Source organism: Conger conger, chromosome 13 (genome assembly GCF_963514075.1).
Source record: "Conger conger chromosome 13, fConCon1.1, whole genome shotgun sequence".
Classification (NCBI taxonomy): Eukaryota; Metazoa; Chordata; class Actinopteri; order Anguilliformes; family Congridae; genus Conger; species Conger conger.
Window position 1 is genome coordinate 14,257,992 of NC_083772.1, and position 15,174 is coordinate 14,273,165.

Sequence of the window (15,174 nt, forward strand, 5' to 3'; positions counted from 1 at the left end):
CCTTCATATCTGCGGATGGATGGAGAGCTCAGCCGGTTCTCTCCTTCCAACTCCTTCTTCTCGAACCGAAGTCCTCCCTCAGGGGTTTGCCTCTCGACCGTTGGCTTTGCAGGCTGTTCACCCTCCCCCTCACGGCTCTCCAAAAGAAGCCAGATTGCATTGTCTTTGTCCGGCATGGGCACTTATGAGCTACGTATGCTGCTGACACAAGCGCCATCGGGTAAACAGATATTCTGTTCGTCTGCCGTAGGGATTCTGTGGAAGCAGCGTCTGGACCAGTGCAGTGTGGACACAACAGCTATGGCCTACAGCAGTGGAGGTGTTCCCCCTTCGAGCAGTGTGGTGGCCTACTGTCACGGGCGACAGTAGCTCAGGAGGAAAGAGCCGTTGTCTTACTGGTTAGATCCCCCACCCTGGGTGTGGCGAAGTGTCCCTAAGCAAGACAACCAACCCCCAAATGCTCCTGAGGAGTTGGTTGGCGCTGGTTGTGTTTGAAATATGACATCATTTTGTACTGCATTTCACAGTGATTAGAATACCGAAGCCCCTTCTTTAGGCATCGCAACGAAGTGCTTTTTTTGCATCCACCGTGTGTTGTAAGATTGATGGGCCCCTCTACATCCCCCTGCTGACTCATTTGCCAAACAGTTGACCTGTACTGTGCATGCTGACCGAGATGAAATAGAACGGTTACTTAGGTAACAGTGCTTCCACGAATAAAGGTCAACACGCCACCCTCACACAGTCAGTGGGGGGGGATCTCTCCAGCCTTCAGTCGGCAAAAAGAGAACGCGCGAGTGGACATGCAGCCATATTTATAGCTGTTGACAACACATCCGCCCGTGGTGGGGTAGTAAATTTGCTCTACTGTCATAGACGGCTCACCCTCTCTGCGAGGCTGACCCGTACTGCGGCGTGTTGACCTTTATTCATAGGACCGTGGTTAGCTACAGAGCCACTTGATTTATGGTATAGTGTTCAGGACATGAGGACTTGAGGGGTTCAGCGGTCACACATGAGGATGCTGCTGTTAACTCCCGGGAGTCATTCCGCATGACGCGTTCCGTCTGTATGCAACTGAAAAACTGTATGCCAGTCCTTGTGGAAACAAGCACCTTCTAAACGAACATGCAAGGGACCACACGAGGTAAGGGGATGTTTAATCTCATCACTTGGGACACCTTTTTTCCCGCTGGCCAAGTTTATTTAGCAGCAAATTATCACATGGATCTGAAGCACAAAGAGCATTCCACTTATACATCCACTGGAATAGTGCCTGGCAAGATCTTAAACTGGACCGCACAGCATTACACAGACTCAAAAGGAGAATCATGCACAAAAAAAAAAAAAAACTGCCACCAAAATGGGTCCACGAAACAATCTTGTAGACTCTTTAAACACTATTTAATTTTCACTTTCACCCAGATAGACCCTCAACAACACAGTACTGCCTTTTTACAGATCCCAAACTGTAACTGCTATTACAGTATATAAATATTGCACAAGTGTCATGTTTTATTTCTTATGAGCTGAGAAATGTGTGCAGAAATACAGAATGTGTGCAGAAATACAAACTGCATTCAACACTATTACCTTTTTAACAGATGCTGGTTTTGCATTGTAAAATATGTCAGAAGATATTTACCCTCATGGTGATATTGGATGAGAGTCTGATTTCCATGGGAGAGGAAGTTAGCTCACCCTAAGGCTACACAGTGTGTTCTCCAATGGCACAGTCAGAGAAAGAGGAAGAGAATTGGGAGACAGAAAGAGGGAGAGAATAAGAGACAGAAAAAAGAGAGGAAGAGAATAGGAGAGAGAAAGAGGAAGAGGAAGATAACAGGAGAGAGAAATAGGAAGAGAATAGGAGACAGAAAGAGGGAGTGGAAGAAGAAGAAGAGAACAGGAGAGAGAAAGAGGGAGAGTGTACAAGACATAAAGAGGGAGAGAGAACCCGGAGGGATCCGAATGAGAGAGCCAGGTGCTTGTGGCTGTAGCGTGTCATCACAGGCTTCAAGGCCTCTTCATCACTGTCCCATGCCCCCCCTCTTCCTCATGGCACATCCTCCCCCTCACATTGCACAATATTTACAACAGCACCTGAAGCCTGGGGCAGTAAATAAAATTTAAAAAAACATTTCTGTCCCCATCCAAATGCCCCCCTGGGGGGGGCTCCCGGACCTCACCCCCTCCTGCATCTAGGCAGCCCTCTGCTGGCGCTGGCCGGTGTAGGCGTGGTAGATGTCCCGGAACATGTCGCGGCAGGCGATGTGGGCGTCCAGCTTGGAGCAGATGAGGAAGGAGCCGGCCATCTTGCGGTGCAGCGAGTAGCTCTCCTCGGGCGGCGGGGTGAGCCGGTGCCGCAGCATCACCGGGATCAGGCCCTGGATCCGCCGCGTCGTGCTCTGCGTCCCAAAGTCAAAGGGCTCCGGGGAGGCGAAGGCCTCGCCCAGGATCATCACCGCCTCCACGTGCGCCTCCTGGAACGCCTGAGGGAGGGAGCACAGGATGGAGGGAATAAGGAAGAAGAGGGTCAGGGAGGATGGTGGTTGCCAGGGGAAGAGTGGCATAACACAAGGTAGCATGGAAAAGAGTACAGTGGTTTAGTGCCCATGACATAAACACTGTTCCCCCTCATGCTCGACAATGTCAGGGCACTCGGAGATTTTCATACACAAAGCAAAGAGCAGGTGGGGAATAGCTCACTTTGGTTTCAAATCCAGTTAGGAATTTGAGGTCTTTGGATTTCTGCAGCACAGTTTCCCGGTCTCCTACGGAGGCAGCATACACGACCTGGAAACAGGGAGGGCAGCAGTGCGTCACAACCAGACCATGGGGCAACAAACCCAAAGGGGCAACAAACCCAACGGGGCAACAAACCCAATGGGGCAACAAAGCTAACAGGGCAACAAACCCAACGGGCTGTAGCCTCCGTCCCAGACGATCGTGCTTGCTACCCGATTGGCTGATTAGCAGGGCCCACTCATAGTGGGCAGGCAAAATTAGTTCCGAAATTAAACCACGACTTCTAACATTCGAAGGTCACAGACAGGAACCCATACCTCTATGTACTGGTCGGTGAACTCTACTGGGTAATCTCGGCAGGCTCCAAAATCCAGGAGGATCACCTGGGGGGGACACATACAGAGGATGAGACTGGAGTTTGGAGAATAACGCTTCAGTACTAAGCCAATGGTCAGCTCCAATCTTGAGAAAGTTCAGTCTCCACTGCCACTTCATCTCAGGCTCACTGTGAATACGCATGTAGCACTGAATCCTCAATTATGTAATTAAGATAAAATGTAAAGACTCACATCTCATGTTTTCAGTATCTGATTACTGATTCAGTATAATGAACAACTAAGTCAAATAACCTGAGATGTCAGTTATTAACGGCCGAGACATGAGAAAACCACCGCAAGTTCCATAAAACAGCTGTCAGATAGAACTTGTGTAGCTCAAGTCCACGTGTGCTCTCAACAGGAGATTAGGAGGCTTAGCACTGCACCATCAACACAGCAGAAATACGATGTACAAACAAGGACAGTGCAAGCAACACATATGCACGCACACGCACACACACGCGCGCACACACACGCACATGCACACGCACACACACACACACACACACAGTAACACAACAGTACACCATGTACCGGCCATGGATAAAACTCCACGGTATATTTATTATTATTATTTACATTATATATTACATATATATATATATATCATATTTCATTTAACAATGGAACAAATCAACATGGCTTGCATGTATATTCAGGAATGCAACACAGCCCCACACGCACCTTGTTCCTGTCAGCATTGTAGAAGAAGTTGGCCCAGTTGGGGTCTGTCTGCATGAAGCGGAACTCAAACAGCTCTCTCAAACACAGCTGGAGAATGTTGTGGCTGATCTGCGAAGGGTGAAGGGTGAAGGGTCAATCAATTCACAACTGACACCTTCACTGCCAGAAACAGGAACCGGCCAAGAGTCCGCGATCGCCTCACACTGCAGTCTAGGTGGTTCTACTGCCACCTGCTGGTCTGCTGGAGTATGACACTGACCGGATAATGTGATGCCTGAGCCAGGGTGAGGGTGAGTCATTCAGGCAGTAATGATATGGGCAGTCACGCGAATCAGAATGATCATTTGGTGGATCATAAACTCCTCAAACTAAGAAATATGAGGTATAAAGATCACATTAAAGTTTGTACATCCGTTCTGTGCAAAACACAGGACTGAATCAGCAACTGCACTGAATTGTAATGCTGACCTGACTTATGAGTGTGTCCCGAATGTACTCCCTTTTAAAATGGTTGCCTAGTTACAGTTGCTGCAGTAGAATGGAAACCAGGGTGTTTATAAGCAGCAGGCATTGGGACACGGGCAATATTTCAGGCACACTGATGGGTAAGAGGCTCTGCTTTTAGGCAAGCAAATAAATCCAACTTTCAACAGCTGTGTGGTCTTAATATGGTCTGCAGGCTATGGCTGACTACTCATCACAATGTAAAAACACACACAATGTTTTTTCACCTGAAGAACAAATGGGTCCTAGTTGTTTCTGTACCTTGATTCACTAAACGACATGGCGACATGGCTCAGGCAGTAAGAGCAGTCGTCTGGCAGTTGGAGGGTTGCTGGTTCGATCCCTGCCCGGGCTGTGTCGAAGTGTCCCTGAGCAAGACACCTAACCCCCAAATGCTCCTGACGAGCTGGTCGGCGCCTTGCATGGCAGCCAATCGCCGTCGGTGTGTGAGTGTGTGTATGAATGGGTGAATGAGAAGCATCAATTGTACAGCGCTTTGGATAAAGGCCCTATATACATGCCAACCATTTACCATTTACTAAACCACTCTGCATAAAGAAGATGCTCAGGAGAGGGAAGTAGGGGGAATTCTGGGATATGTTCACTTATGACATATTTAGGCATTAAGAGCTCCAGGAAATGGTTGTTAGGTCAGACTGATACTAAGCGGGAACCCTGGCTGGTGATGCACACCTGCTATGACATCATCTCAGTGTTCCACAGGGAAGAGCACTTCAGAGCACAGTTATGTCACTGGGCTACGCCTCGATTCCGCAGCTGACGCAGCTGTTACCAGCTCATCCAGGAAGCTGCAGAAGCAAGAGCTTCCCGTAACACACTGTGAGTGTGTGTGTGTGAGTATGTGAACGTGCGTTTGTGTAATAATGAATAATCCGTTATTTCGTTGATGCTTTTATCCAAATCGACGTACAGTTGATAAGACTAAGCAGGGGACAATCCCTCCCAGAGCAACGTGGGCTTGAAGGCCTAGCTCAAGGGCTCAACAGCTGTGCGTATCTTATTGTGGCTGGATCAGGGCTTGAGCCACCAACCAGTTTGCGAGCAGTCATGGGACTCCACAATCAGGGCCCGGTTAGCTCACCGCGTTCCGGGTCTCCTGGTCGAGCTCCACGCAGCTGTCCAGCGGCACCCCGGACACCAGCTCCATGGTCAGGACCCGGGTGCCCGTTAGCTCGTCCACCACCTCGGGCACCTCGAAGAACGGGTCCCCCTCCAGCAGGGCCCTGGAAACAGGGCACAGGGCTCAGCGCAGGCCCCCTCGACAGCGCCGCCCACGAACCCGGAGATGACCGCCGCACCGTGCCGATCAGCAGTCTGCGGAGCGGTGCTCTTCATGTCCAACACGCGCTGACTAAATAGACTGCTGCTTATGATTTTCCATTCACAGGCCTTGTAGGCTGTCAGTCGAGCAGATAACGCTTCAGTAAAGGCAACTCCTCTCCTGTATGCAGGATTTTGCTGCAAGTTACCCTGGCTCAATCAGCTAATAAGCTGTACGGACCATGACCAATTCACTCGTAAAGTAGACCCCAATACAATGCAAGAACATATAGACAAGAACAAGATCATTTATCTGCTGTGGTTTATATCACAGAATGTGTCTATAAATAACAGATCATGTAAATGATTGGGCTGATTAAATAATAAAAGAAGCAGAAATTGGTCTGAAATCCAGAGACCGTTACGGCCCGCCTTGCCCATCCCTGAAATAAGGGATACATGGGACACTGAAAGCAGGTGCTTCCACACAGGTGTGGTTCCTGGGTCAGGTTAACCAGTAACATCCCAGCATGCTCATGGTTGTGTTTAATAATGCTGGGCAGCCCCTGATTGGCTGTTTCTTTGGTGCCATAGCTGGAATCTCAGTGACTTCGATCTCTGAGGTGATTGTTAGGGGATGTTTGCCAGGAGCTTCAGTGACTAAGACTGCTGATCTTGCTGAGGAACAGTTGCTAAGGTGATGCTGTCATGCGAATTTGAGGGAAACAACAATGTCAAATGTCAAAACCGAATGCCAATCCATGACCAAGAACAAGTTTAAAGGAAAATACCAACATTTTGGGAAATAAACCTTTTTTTTTTTTTTTTTTTTTTACTTACCCAGACTTAGATGAGATGTTCAATTTCATTTTCATTTTTATGCATTCACTGGCTCAATCCCCATGTTAGCAAAACGTGTTAGCTTAGCATAAAGACTTGAAGCCTATTGGAGTCAGTACCATACCTCCTTCAAACTGAAGAAATACACCTTACAGCAACTCTGAAGCTGTCAACATGGAAACATGGAAATTGAGTCAGTGAATGCACAAAAATTCAAATGAAATCGAACAGTCTGGGTAAGTCGGAAAATATTATTTTTAGTTACTGATTAATAAAATAATATTTTTAGTTACTGACTGAAAATATAATTGAGCGCCAAAATTATAAGTTGTGGTTTAATGAGAAATACTGAGAAACAATATTAATGAAAGGAACAGGTTTACACTAAATAAGGAACAAACCAAATGACAGTTGGCCTACCGGAACCGCTTGGCACACTCTGCCTCTCTCTTGTAGTCGCATTCCCAGGCCAGCTCTCTCTGAAGGACCTCTAGACTGCTGTCAGCAAACAAGCCTGAATGAAAAAAAAGGCTGGTTTTCAAAGCTTACTGAAAATTAAACTATTTAATTGACCAGAGTTAAGATTTCTGACTCTGAAGTTATGATTCAAAGATTAATTCAGATTAAGATGAGATTTAAAAACAGCAGCGGTATGGGGGGAAAAAAAATCCCCCAACACAATAGAAACAAACCATCATTGTGTATAACAATAAACATATTGTTATGCGTAAGTGGCACAGTGAATGGAACGGCCTAAAACAGGACAAAATGAGAACTGCTACCACAGAAAGACACAGCGGCAGTGGCCAGCCCTGCCGTGTGGGGGAGGACAGAGCGTTACCTTCCGGGAGTGCCACACTCATCTTCAGCACGGACATCAGGTTGTTGATGTCACTCCGGATGCTCTCAGCAACCCCCGGGTACTGCAGGCAAGGCGTGTCCAAAAATAAAAAAAAATAAAAAAATAAAATAAAGAACACAGGGTTACTGGGACAAAAATGCTCAGGGACACGGACAAGCTGGTACCCAGGGTTACTGGGACACGGGGTTTCCGGGACATAGGGTTACTGGGATACAGGGTTGCTAGGACACAGGCTAGCTAGATTATGTGTACAACAACCAATCCATAATAATCATGTGATGTTTATTTCCTGGTAAAATAACACTACTCATGGGAATTACTGAAGAAATAATTAATTGAATGTACCATTGTGACAATGACAAAAATCTCTAGCACAAACCCACTGAAAACAAACTGAAATGGGAATGGTTTCCAAAGGGAGAGTGTCTCTGTCTTACAGTGGCTTTTCACCTCCTGCTCTCACCTGGATCTTCATGGCCACCTCCCTCCCATCATGCATCACGGCATGGTGCACCTGGCCAATCGATGCAGCTGCAAAGGGCCTCTCCTGGAAAAAGGCCAGCTTGTCCCTCCAGCCAGGTCCTAGCTCCTCCTCTAGAACTTTCTACACACATAAATGCACATGTACACACACACACAAGCACACACATAGACAGACACGTACACGCAGAGACACATACATACACATGTACACAGACACATACACACACACACAGACAGACAGGTACACGCACACACAGACACACATACACAGTTCATAGTTACCTCAGGGACTACTGAACTTATTCATTTCAAGGCCCCCTAAAATGACCAAATAATGGCTGCCATGAACTGGTGAAATAAAATTTGTGTAAGGATTCAAAGAAATGGAAAAATAGTGAAACATATGTATGGAATGGTAAAATTGTTTTTTTTCTTCTGCAAAATCAGTAAATTGAATTAAATGCATGTAGGGGAAAGCAAAGAACTGATATTTAACAAAGTTCTTCAATACTCTGTAAACATGTGTTTATCATTAGAAGTAAAGTAAAGTATCAGCTGATATACAGGAGAATCATAAATATTTTTTAAATAAATACTGAAATATAGAAGTTCCAGTGGCAGAAACATAAAAGGCCTGCCACGAGCATATAACAACACACTAGTGTGTACAAACACACACTTACTTTCATCTGCCAGGTGGGCATGAAGTCAGCACTCTGTCTGACCCGTTCAAAGACCTTCTGCAGCTGGGGACTGATGAAGCTGTTATCTGGTAAAGAGTTTGAATCAAATGAAAAATACATTCCACTGATATTTTCGTATTTTCGGCCAAGCACCGTTTAGTCCTTTGATATTTCAATCATGATATTTTATCCTATGAAATAAAGAATTGTACATAGCATACACTTGTTATAAACTAAGTTGTCTAACAGCAACAGTATTAAACATTTATCAAATCCACAGGGTTTTCCATACAGACATCGGCAGCAGGGAAAAAAAAAACAAAAGAAAAAAAAAACACGCACACACACACGCGTCAACATGACTTACGGACGATTACATCATTAACCGTGAAACAGGATTTGTAAGCAAGGCAGTTTGCACTGCTGACTCAGCAAAGGGATTTGCTGTCTCACTATGGAGTCCCCTGTCCTGGAACAGATTCAGTGAGGCTAAGTCTTTGGCCAAAGGGAAGTATAACAGAACATCAGTAAAGACAGCAGTGACACTGCCTTGCAATGGAAAATACAACAATAGAGAGGAGAGAATGCTGGTAATAATCAATGGAGCAATGCCAACCGTGACTGATGGATCATTTCTGGGCCTTTCCAGGATCCTGGAGGGATTACCAGGGAGTCAGTCCATCAATATTAACCTATCGGTGGCTAGCAATGTGTACTATGTGACTGGTGGAGCTCCTCGCTGTTTCTATGACGAAGGTGACATCATGCCTGTCTGAACCCCATTCTATTACCCTCTGTTACCGATGCCTGCCATTCAGCTATTCTCTCACACACACACACACACACACACACACACACACACACACACACACACACACACCAATGATGATTGGCTGCCATGCAACTGAATACAACCATGACCCATCCAACTGGACACACCCCCGCTGTTTTTTTTTTTTGAACTAATTTTTCCCAAAAACCTAAAATGAAACTACAGATCAGGGACATGCACAAACTTATGGAAGATATAATTGTAGGAGCCCTAAATGTCCTTTGTTCCCGTCTCTGGGAGTGAGCTGACAGTGGGTGCTGTGCTGTGCCCCTGACTGAAGGGGACAGGGGGGTTTACCTTGTATACTCAGCATCTGGCCGATTTTGAGCGCCGCTCCCCGCACCTTGCACAAGGTCTGCACGATCCTGTCAGCGTTGGCTTCAGACAGGAGAGGGGAGTCCAGGAGGGCCTGTGAATCTGGAGACACCAGAACACTGCCTTCAGCTTCTATGCATACCAGAGCCTAACGTGGCCTTGAAATAGTTTCTAGCCAAGTTTAAAAGAGACGATTACGAAACTCAATTTCCCAGAATCTCTTGATTTGTGATCTCACTTGTGTTCTCACCCATTTAATTTCAGGGAATTTACATCCATATCGGGTTTTATTACAGTTTTATACATAGTCCCCCCCAAAGGCAGTCAAGGAAGCCATAACGAGGCTGAGAAATAAGAAGCATGTATGTAAATATATACACCATGCCCCCTTAGATCCTCCTCTACAGACGCTAGAGGAGGCGAGGCATTATGCCATCCATGCTCCTACATCCCCAGTCCCCTGAGCACACTAGAGCCTCAAACAAAATCTTACTTTTAACTTTACTTACCGATTTTTATCTTCTGCATTTTATTTACCATATTATATTTTATGTTATTTTATGACCGTTTTATCACTCATTTTACTATGTATCTGTTTTTGTTTTTGAAAGTGCTCTGTGTAAGCAGCAAGAAAATTGCTTTATAAATAAAGATTTTTATTACTATTAAACTGCCTGCACCCAGCTGTCTATAGTACCTCCACGCTTGCTTCCCAAGGACTGCTTAGCCAACTCTGCAATGGCTCCAAGACTCAGCCCCACGGCCAGACCTGCGGGAACCACAGTACATGTAACCCTTCAGCCCAGCACAGCACAGCACAGTGCAGCAGAGGGATGTCTTCAGCTCAGCACAGTTTACACAGCACAACCATACCATGAGCCAAGACAGGCTTTGATGATGCATTAATAATCTCATTAGGAGGGATTTTCAACTATAGATGAGGGGGCCACATGGGGCCTACCACAGCTGTAGTCTTGGCACTTTGCTCATTGAGAAGAGAAACTACTCATTCATATCAGAAAATGTGACTATTTCTAAATCAGTGTTTGCACAGTGTCAGCATGCCCGCCCCCCATTACATTGCTTAAATACATACCCAACATTTTAGGCCTGAAACATACCCTTCATAAGTACAACACAAATGACAACGCCAGGCCAACACACTGCAGACTCGCAGCCCGGTTGAGCATAATCAATGTCTCTTATGGCCCTGTGGAGGTAATAAACCAAGGTGGCCATCCAACCATAGCTGGGAAGGACTGATCTGAAGAAAGCAGGAATCGAAGACAGCTTCATCCTGCTGTTGCCTGTTATAGTGCTTTGGGGAGAACCACGTACCCCCGAAATTAGCGAGCCGGCTGATACGAGAGGCAGGGACCTTCCTTTCTCGCGCTCGGTCACTCAGCTGGGGGGCACAAGGGGGAAGGAGGGGGGCACACTGTAAGACTGCCCTTATTTTAAGAAAGACATATACTGTAAATACTAACCCTAGACCACAGGACCACGTTACAACTCTAAAAACGATCCAAATCTGGGAAATAAGGATTAGCTGTTCCAGTTGTTATGCAGTTCTGTGAATGAGGGGTTTAAACCTGGGGTTATAAACTCCAGATAAGCACACCCTACAAGTAACCTTGCAGGTTTATACATTTTTATTTTATTTGTTTATTTGACAGAAACAATGTACAGTCATTTGGCTGACCCAGAATGAGCAATCAAGACAAATTTCAGTTGTGGTCCCTGGGCAGGTCACATTAAAATACTCAATTACAGTGGTAAATATAAAAGGGAATCACAATCAGACATAATCATTAAATGTCATGGCTAAAAAAAAAACATGCAATTACTTCACCATTTTAAGTAAAAGGAAGAAAATAAGAAGAAAAAAAACCAATAAAACACATTTACAGCTGACTTTGATTTCTTTACAGCCATCATTTAAATAGTGAAACTCTTCATTTCTGTTACAATGGCAGGTGCTACATTCCAAACATTTGTTGCTTGGCTCGAGCAGTGAATGGGCACGAGGTTAACACTACACAGTGTAAAGTAAGGACACATGACAGTGCTGTCACATACTCACCTTCTGTCTGACTGGTCGGGCAAGAGTCATTCTCTCAGGCACCTGTTTGGCGTCTCGGGCCTTCTTAATGTCCTCTGCCGTCAGCCTACCGATCGCAGAGTCGTGGAGAAAACGGGCCCCACGAAGCGCCGAGGCGTAGTGCAGAAACCTGGCCCCTCCCGGCCCCGCCGGGGCCCCGGGGCCTTCCCACCCTGCAGCCCGGTGGGAGAGCGGCTCCCTGGGGGCCTCAGGGCCCTGCAGGCCCTCCTGGGGCCCCGGGTACCCCTGCCCAGCAAACTCGGGGGGCATCTCAGACCCCATGGCCCACTTGGTGGCTTCGTCCTGGTCCATCTCCCCCCACCCCTCATCATCAGGGAAGTCGACTGGCTTAGGAGTCTGTGGGAGGTGGGGTTAAGGTCATACGGGTTTAGCCTTAATACTGCGAACACTGCTTCCAATGAGTCACACAGTATGTGTTCATTTCTGCAGCACCATTTAAGAGAAATAAAAAAGCTTAACAGCTTGGACCGCAGCAGTTTACGATCCACAGAAGAATTACTTACATTTTGAAGTCGCAGAAATAGGAGTCTCAGTGATACAAGTAGGATATTTCTCTCAATACCTCACATGATATAATTAAAATGTAACTGGTCAAACAGTAAGTAAGTAATGCCACGCATATTTCTCTCAATAAGCCACAGTACAGTAATAATGTATGGAACATAATTTAAACATCTCATTTATGATGAGCAGGAGATGTTGGAATGCTTGATGTTTATGGTATGACAATGCTAATAGGCAATTGCCTTTTTCTCTAAGAATTTCTGTCAATATGCCACACCATATACAGTAAAAAATAATGTCTGGCTAGGGACCCACTACAGTACCTTCAAGGACCCCCCTGTTGAAAACCCAGGGTTTAATGATTAACCAGTCAGTGAGGCTGTAGGTTGAGGGCTCATAGGAGATACTGTCAGAAGGTGCCCACCTACCCCATTGCTCCCCATCGCCATGCCAACCACACCCTCCACAGCCTCCTGTACCAGCTGGATTCCTGCGCCGAGGGTGGAGTTGCAGGCCAGGAGCCTCAGTTGCTCCCCCTGCATGGCAGCAAAGGCTGTGCCCACCCGCCCTGCCCCACGCAGGACCTGGAGCACCTCCGAAAGCATCACTGCACAGACACAAACAGTGCGTGGACCTTAGAACCAATTGTCTTCGGCCACTGTCAAGGTATTGCAAATACACACACACACACACACACACACACACACACACACACACACACACACACACACACACACACACACACTACATAAATATTCTCTTAAAGAGAGTTGCTGCTAGTTTCCTTTCTGAAATCTATTAATTCTTCGGACGTTATAGCATTCTTGTTCTCATTGGAGGGCACACAAGTACACAGAGGCTATATGTTGCTATAAGGCCACCTGGTAATGGAGAGTAACAGGAGTGGCTCTCCAGGACCATGTCAGTAACAAATTGTCTGCTGCGTTTTATTTACAGACTTTAAACTGTTCGTAGCTAGCTAGTTTATACAAAACACTACTCTGAGTCAGTTCATGTGGATGTGGATGTGGATGTATGTGGATGCACATTGCAATATCCGTCACGTGCAAGACATGCATTTCATGAAAAAATACAATTACAGATGTTTCAAAGTTCGCTCAATTCTTAAGACATTGACATGATTCAAGACATGATTCCCTTTGGATGAAAAACATTAGTGGCTTGAAAAACAAGCACGCACAGACTATATTCCACAATGTAATATTAACAAACGATTACTCACTCTGCAAAAATGTATATTGTAGACAACAATATTGTCTTATTGCCGTCTTCCCTACGTGCCCTTCGCTAGTCTCCACACAGTTCTTGTCGGAGCTATTGCTTAACTACTACCGGATACGGAAATGAAGAAAAATTATGACGAACGCGATGTTCCTCCAATTAGATTCCAAAACAAAAGGCGGGTGGCGCAGGACCTTTTTTGACAGGCATAAAAATACTCCAATACGGGTGCAGGAGAATACTTTTTTAATCGGTTGCCATGGTTCAGCCAATCGGGATGGAAAAAGGCGTGCCTCCCCACCGCAGTGGCCAATAGCAAACCAAAACGACTAGCATGTTATAATGTGTTGTTTCTGCACGTGTTGTTTCAGTTGGCTCATCAGCGCCCTGTGGCAGTCTAGTCCGAAATAGTCTAGTGTCCTGAAAATATGTATTGCCTACAAAATGTACAGCTGACTGTCCGACAAACGGAAGGATATGCAATCGCCTACTTTTCTTCACGTTTGTAAACCAAGACAATAAGCTATTCACATTTAGAGGTGTCAATTCTGAAAATACCAATGTTCCCACCTTTGAGCTATTGAGTCTACTGTTTGTCAATTTTTTTAATATGTGCACATGTAGGCTGATTGTTCACATTTATTTACGTCAGTGTACATAAACAAAAAGCATGATAAACTTTTGTTCATTCATCGTTTTATATTTAAAGTAATTTAAGATAGTTTTGAAAATAGAACAGGGTTTAGCAACTTAACCAAACAAAATAGAAGTTACATTGCACTCGATTCAAAGTAGAAAAATATTTTTCTTTTCTTATGGCTACAGCAACGGCTGGAACATGTTGCAAGCAGTATTCATTTTAAACATTATTCCTTATCAACATTGGCACTTTGTTTTTCAAAAACACACTATTTACATTCTTTTGGGAGCTGTTCGGTCTCCAGCGAGTCCTTAAAACGAGCTGCGCTGTGGGCAGTACCGGCGGGTGTGGGCGCGGTCTCCGGTGGCCTCACAGATCGGGCAAGTGTAATTCCTCAGAATTGGACAAATGACCCTGCCGTCCTTCGTCTTAAGCCGATGGGAGCGATAGATTTCGGCAGTCTCGCCGTTTTGTTTGCAGAACCCACAACAGACACCGGTAACACAGAGGGAGGGGTCTGAAATGGTGCTGATGGTGCTTGGGCTTGAAGTCTGTCGGCTCGCGGAGAGTACGTGCTGCTGCAGATTGTGCTCCGCCGGCTCCGGAAGCTGAAGTTTGTTGTGCTGTGCTGGACCGCTCTGGGCGCACAGTCGCGCCTGCAAAGGCGCAAGGTTCATGTAATCGTGCCACATGTCAAAGAGACCGTTATGGCCACGGAAGTTCTCCTGCGGATTCATATTTTGCTGCACTTTCTTGTCTTATTTTTCAATTGCCACATACGCATGCCGTATGACTTGTAGCCTGTGGTCAATTTATATGTTGTCAACCAATGAACAAGGAAAAGAAACATATGTATCAGTTACGCACTGGCCGAGTTGTAGACACGCGTAGACACTTAAAATGAACCCATTTAAATTACCCAACTGACGCCAGCGAAACGCCGAATGTAAACACTTGCGATAACTGCGCCTAACTGCATACCTGTGCCAATCGGAAGACAAAAATAGGATACTAACACGTTTAATGTGAAATATTTGGAATGCATTCAGTTGCTGTTCAG

The 15,174-nt window shown here is 45.8% G+C and overlaps 2 protein-coding genes across 2 annotated transcripts; both read right to left on the bottom strand.

Annotated features, from left to right (window-relative positions):
- Nucleotides 1–1,182: 1,182 nt before the first annotated feature.
- On the bottom strand, nucleotides 1,183–13,599 carry coq8b (coenzyme Q8B). Its single transcript, XM_061217841.1, has 15 exons — nucleotides 13,476–13,599; nucleotides 12,661–12,839; nucleotides 11,690–12,064; nucleotides 10,945–11,011; nucleotides 10,304–10,375; nucleotides 9,589–9,708; nucleotides 8,460–8,545; nucleotides 7,757–7,897; nucleotides 7,273–7,354; nucleotides 6,852–6,945; nucleotides 5,413–5,554; nucleotides 3,807–3,914; nucleotides 3,063–3,128; nucleotides 2,707–2,793; nucleotides 1,183–2,489 (listed from the first exon to the last, which is right to left on the bottom strand). Coding segments are annotated over exons 1-15 (1,911 nt in total). The 5' UTR covers nucleotides 13,477–13,599; the 3' UTR covers nucleotides 1,183–2,198.
- Nucleotides 13,600–14,425: 826 nt separating this feature from the next.
- nanos2 (nanos homolog 2) lies at nucleotides 14,426–14,851 on the bottom strand. Its single transcript, XM_061216345.1, has one exon. The coding sequence runs from the start codon at nucleotides 14,849–14,851 to the stop codon at nucleotides 14,426–14,428; it is 426 nt and encodes a 141-aa protein (XP_061072329.1).
- Nucleotides 14,852–15,174: the final 323 nt, after the last annotated feature.

What these genes read in the sequence shown, in the direction of transcription:
- coq8b (XM_061217841.1), bottom strand. An exon ending in CCGGCTCGCTAATTTCGGGG is followed by an intron (nt 10,376 to 10,944) that starts GTACGTGGTTCT and finishes TGGTTCCCGCAG; the next exon opens with GTCTGGCCGTGGGGCTGAGT. An exon ending in CCAGATGCTGAGTATACAAG is followed by an intron (nt 8,546 to 9,588) that starts GTAAACCCCCCT and finishes ACTCTTTACCAG; the next exon opens with ATAACAGCTTCATCAGTCCC.
- nanos2 (XM_061216345.1), bottom strand. Translation starts at nt 14,851, where the DNA reads ATGAATCCGCAGGAGAACTTCCGTGGCCATAACGGTCTCTTTGACATG.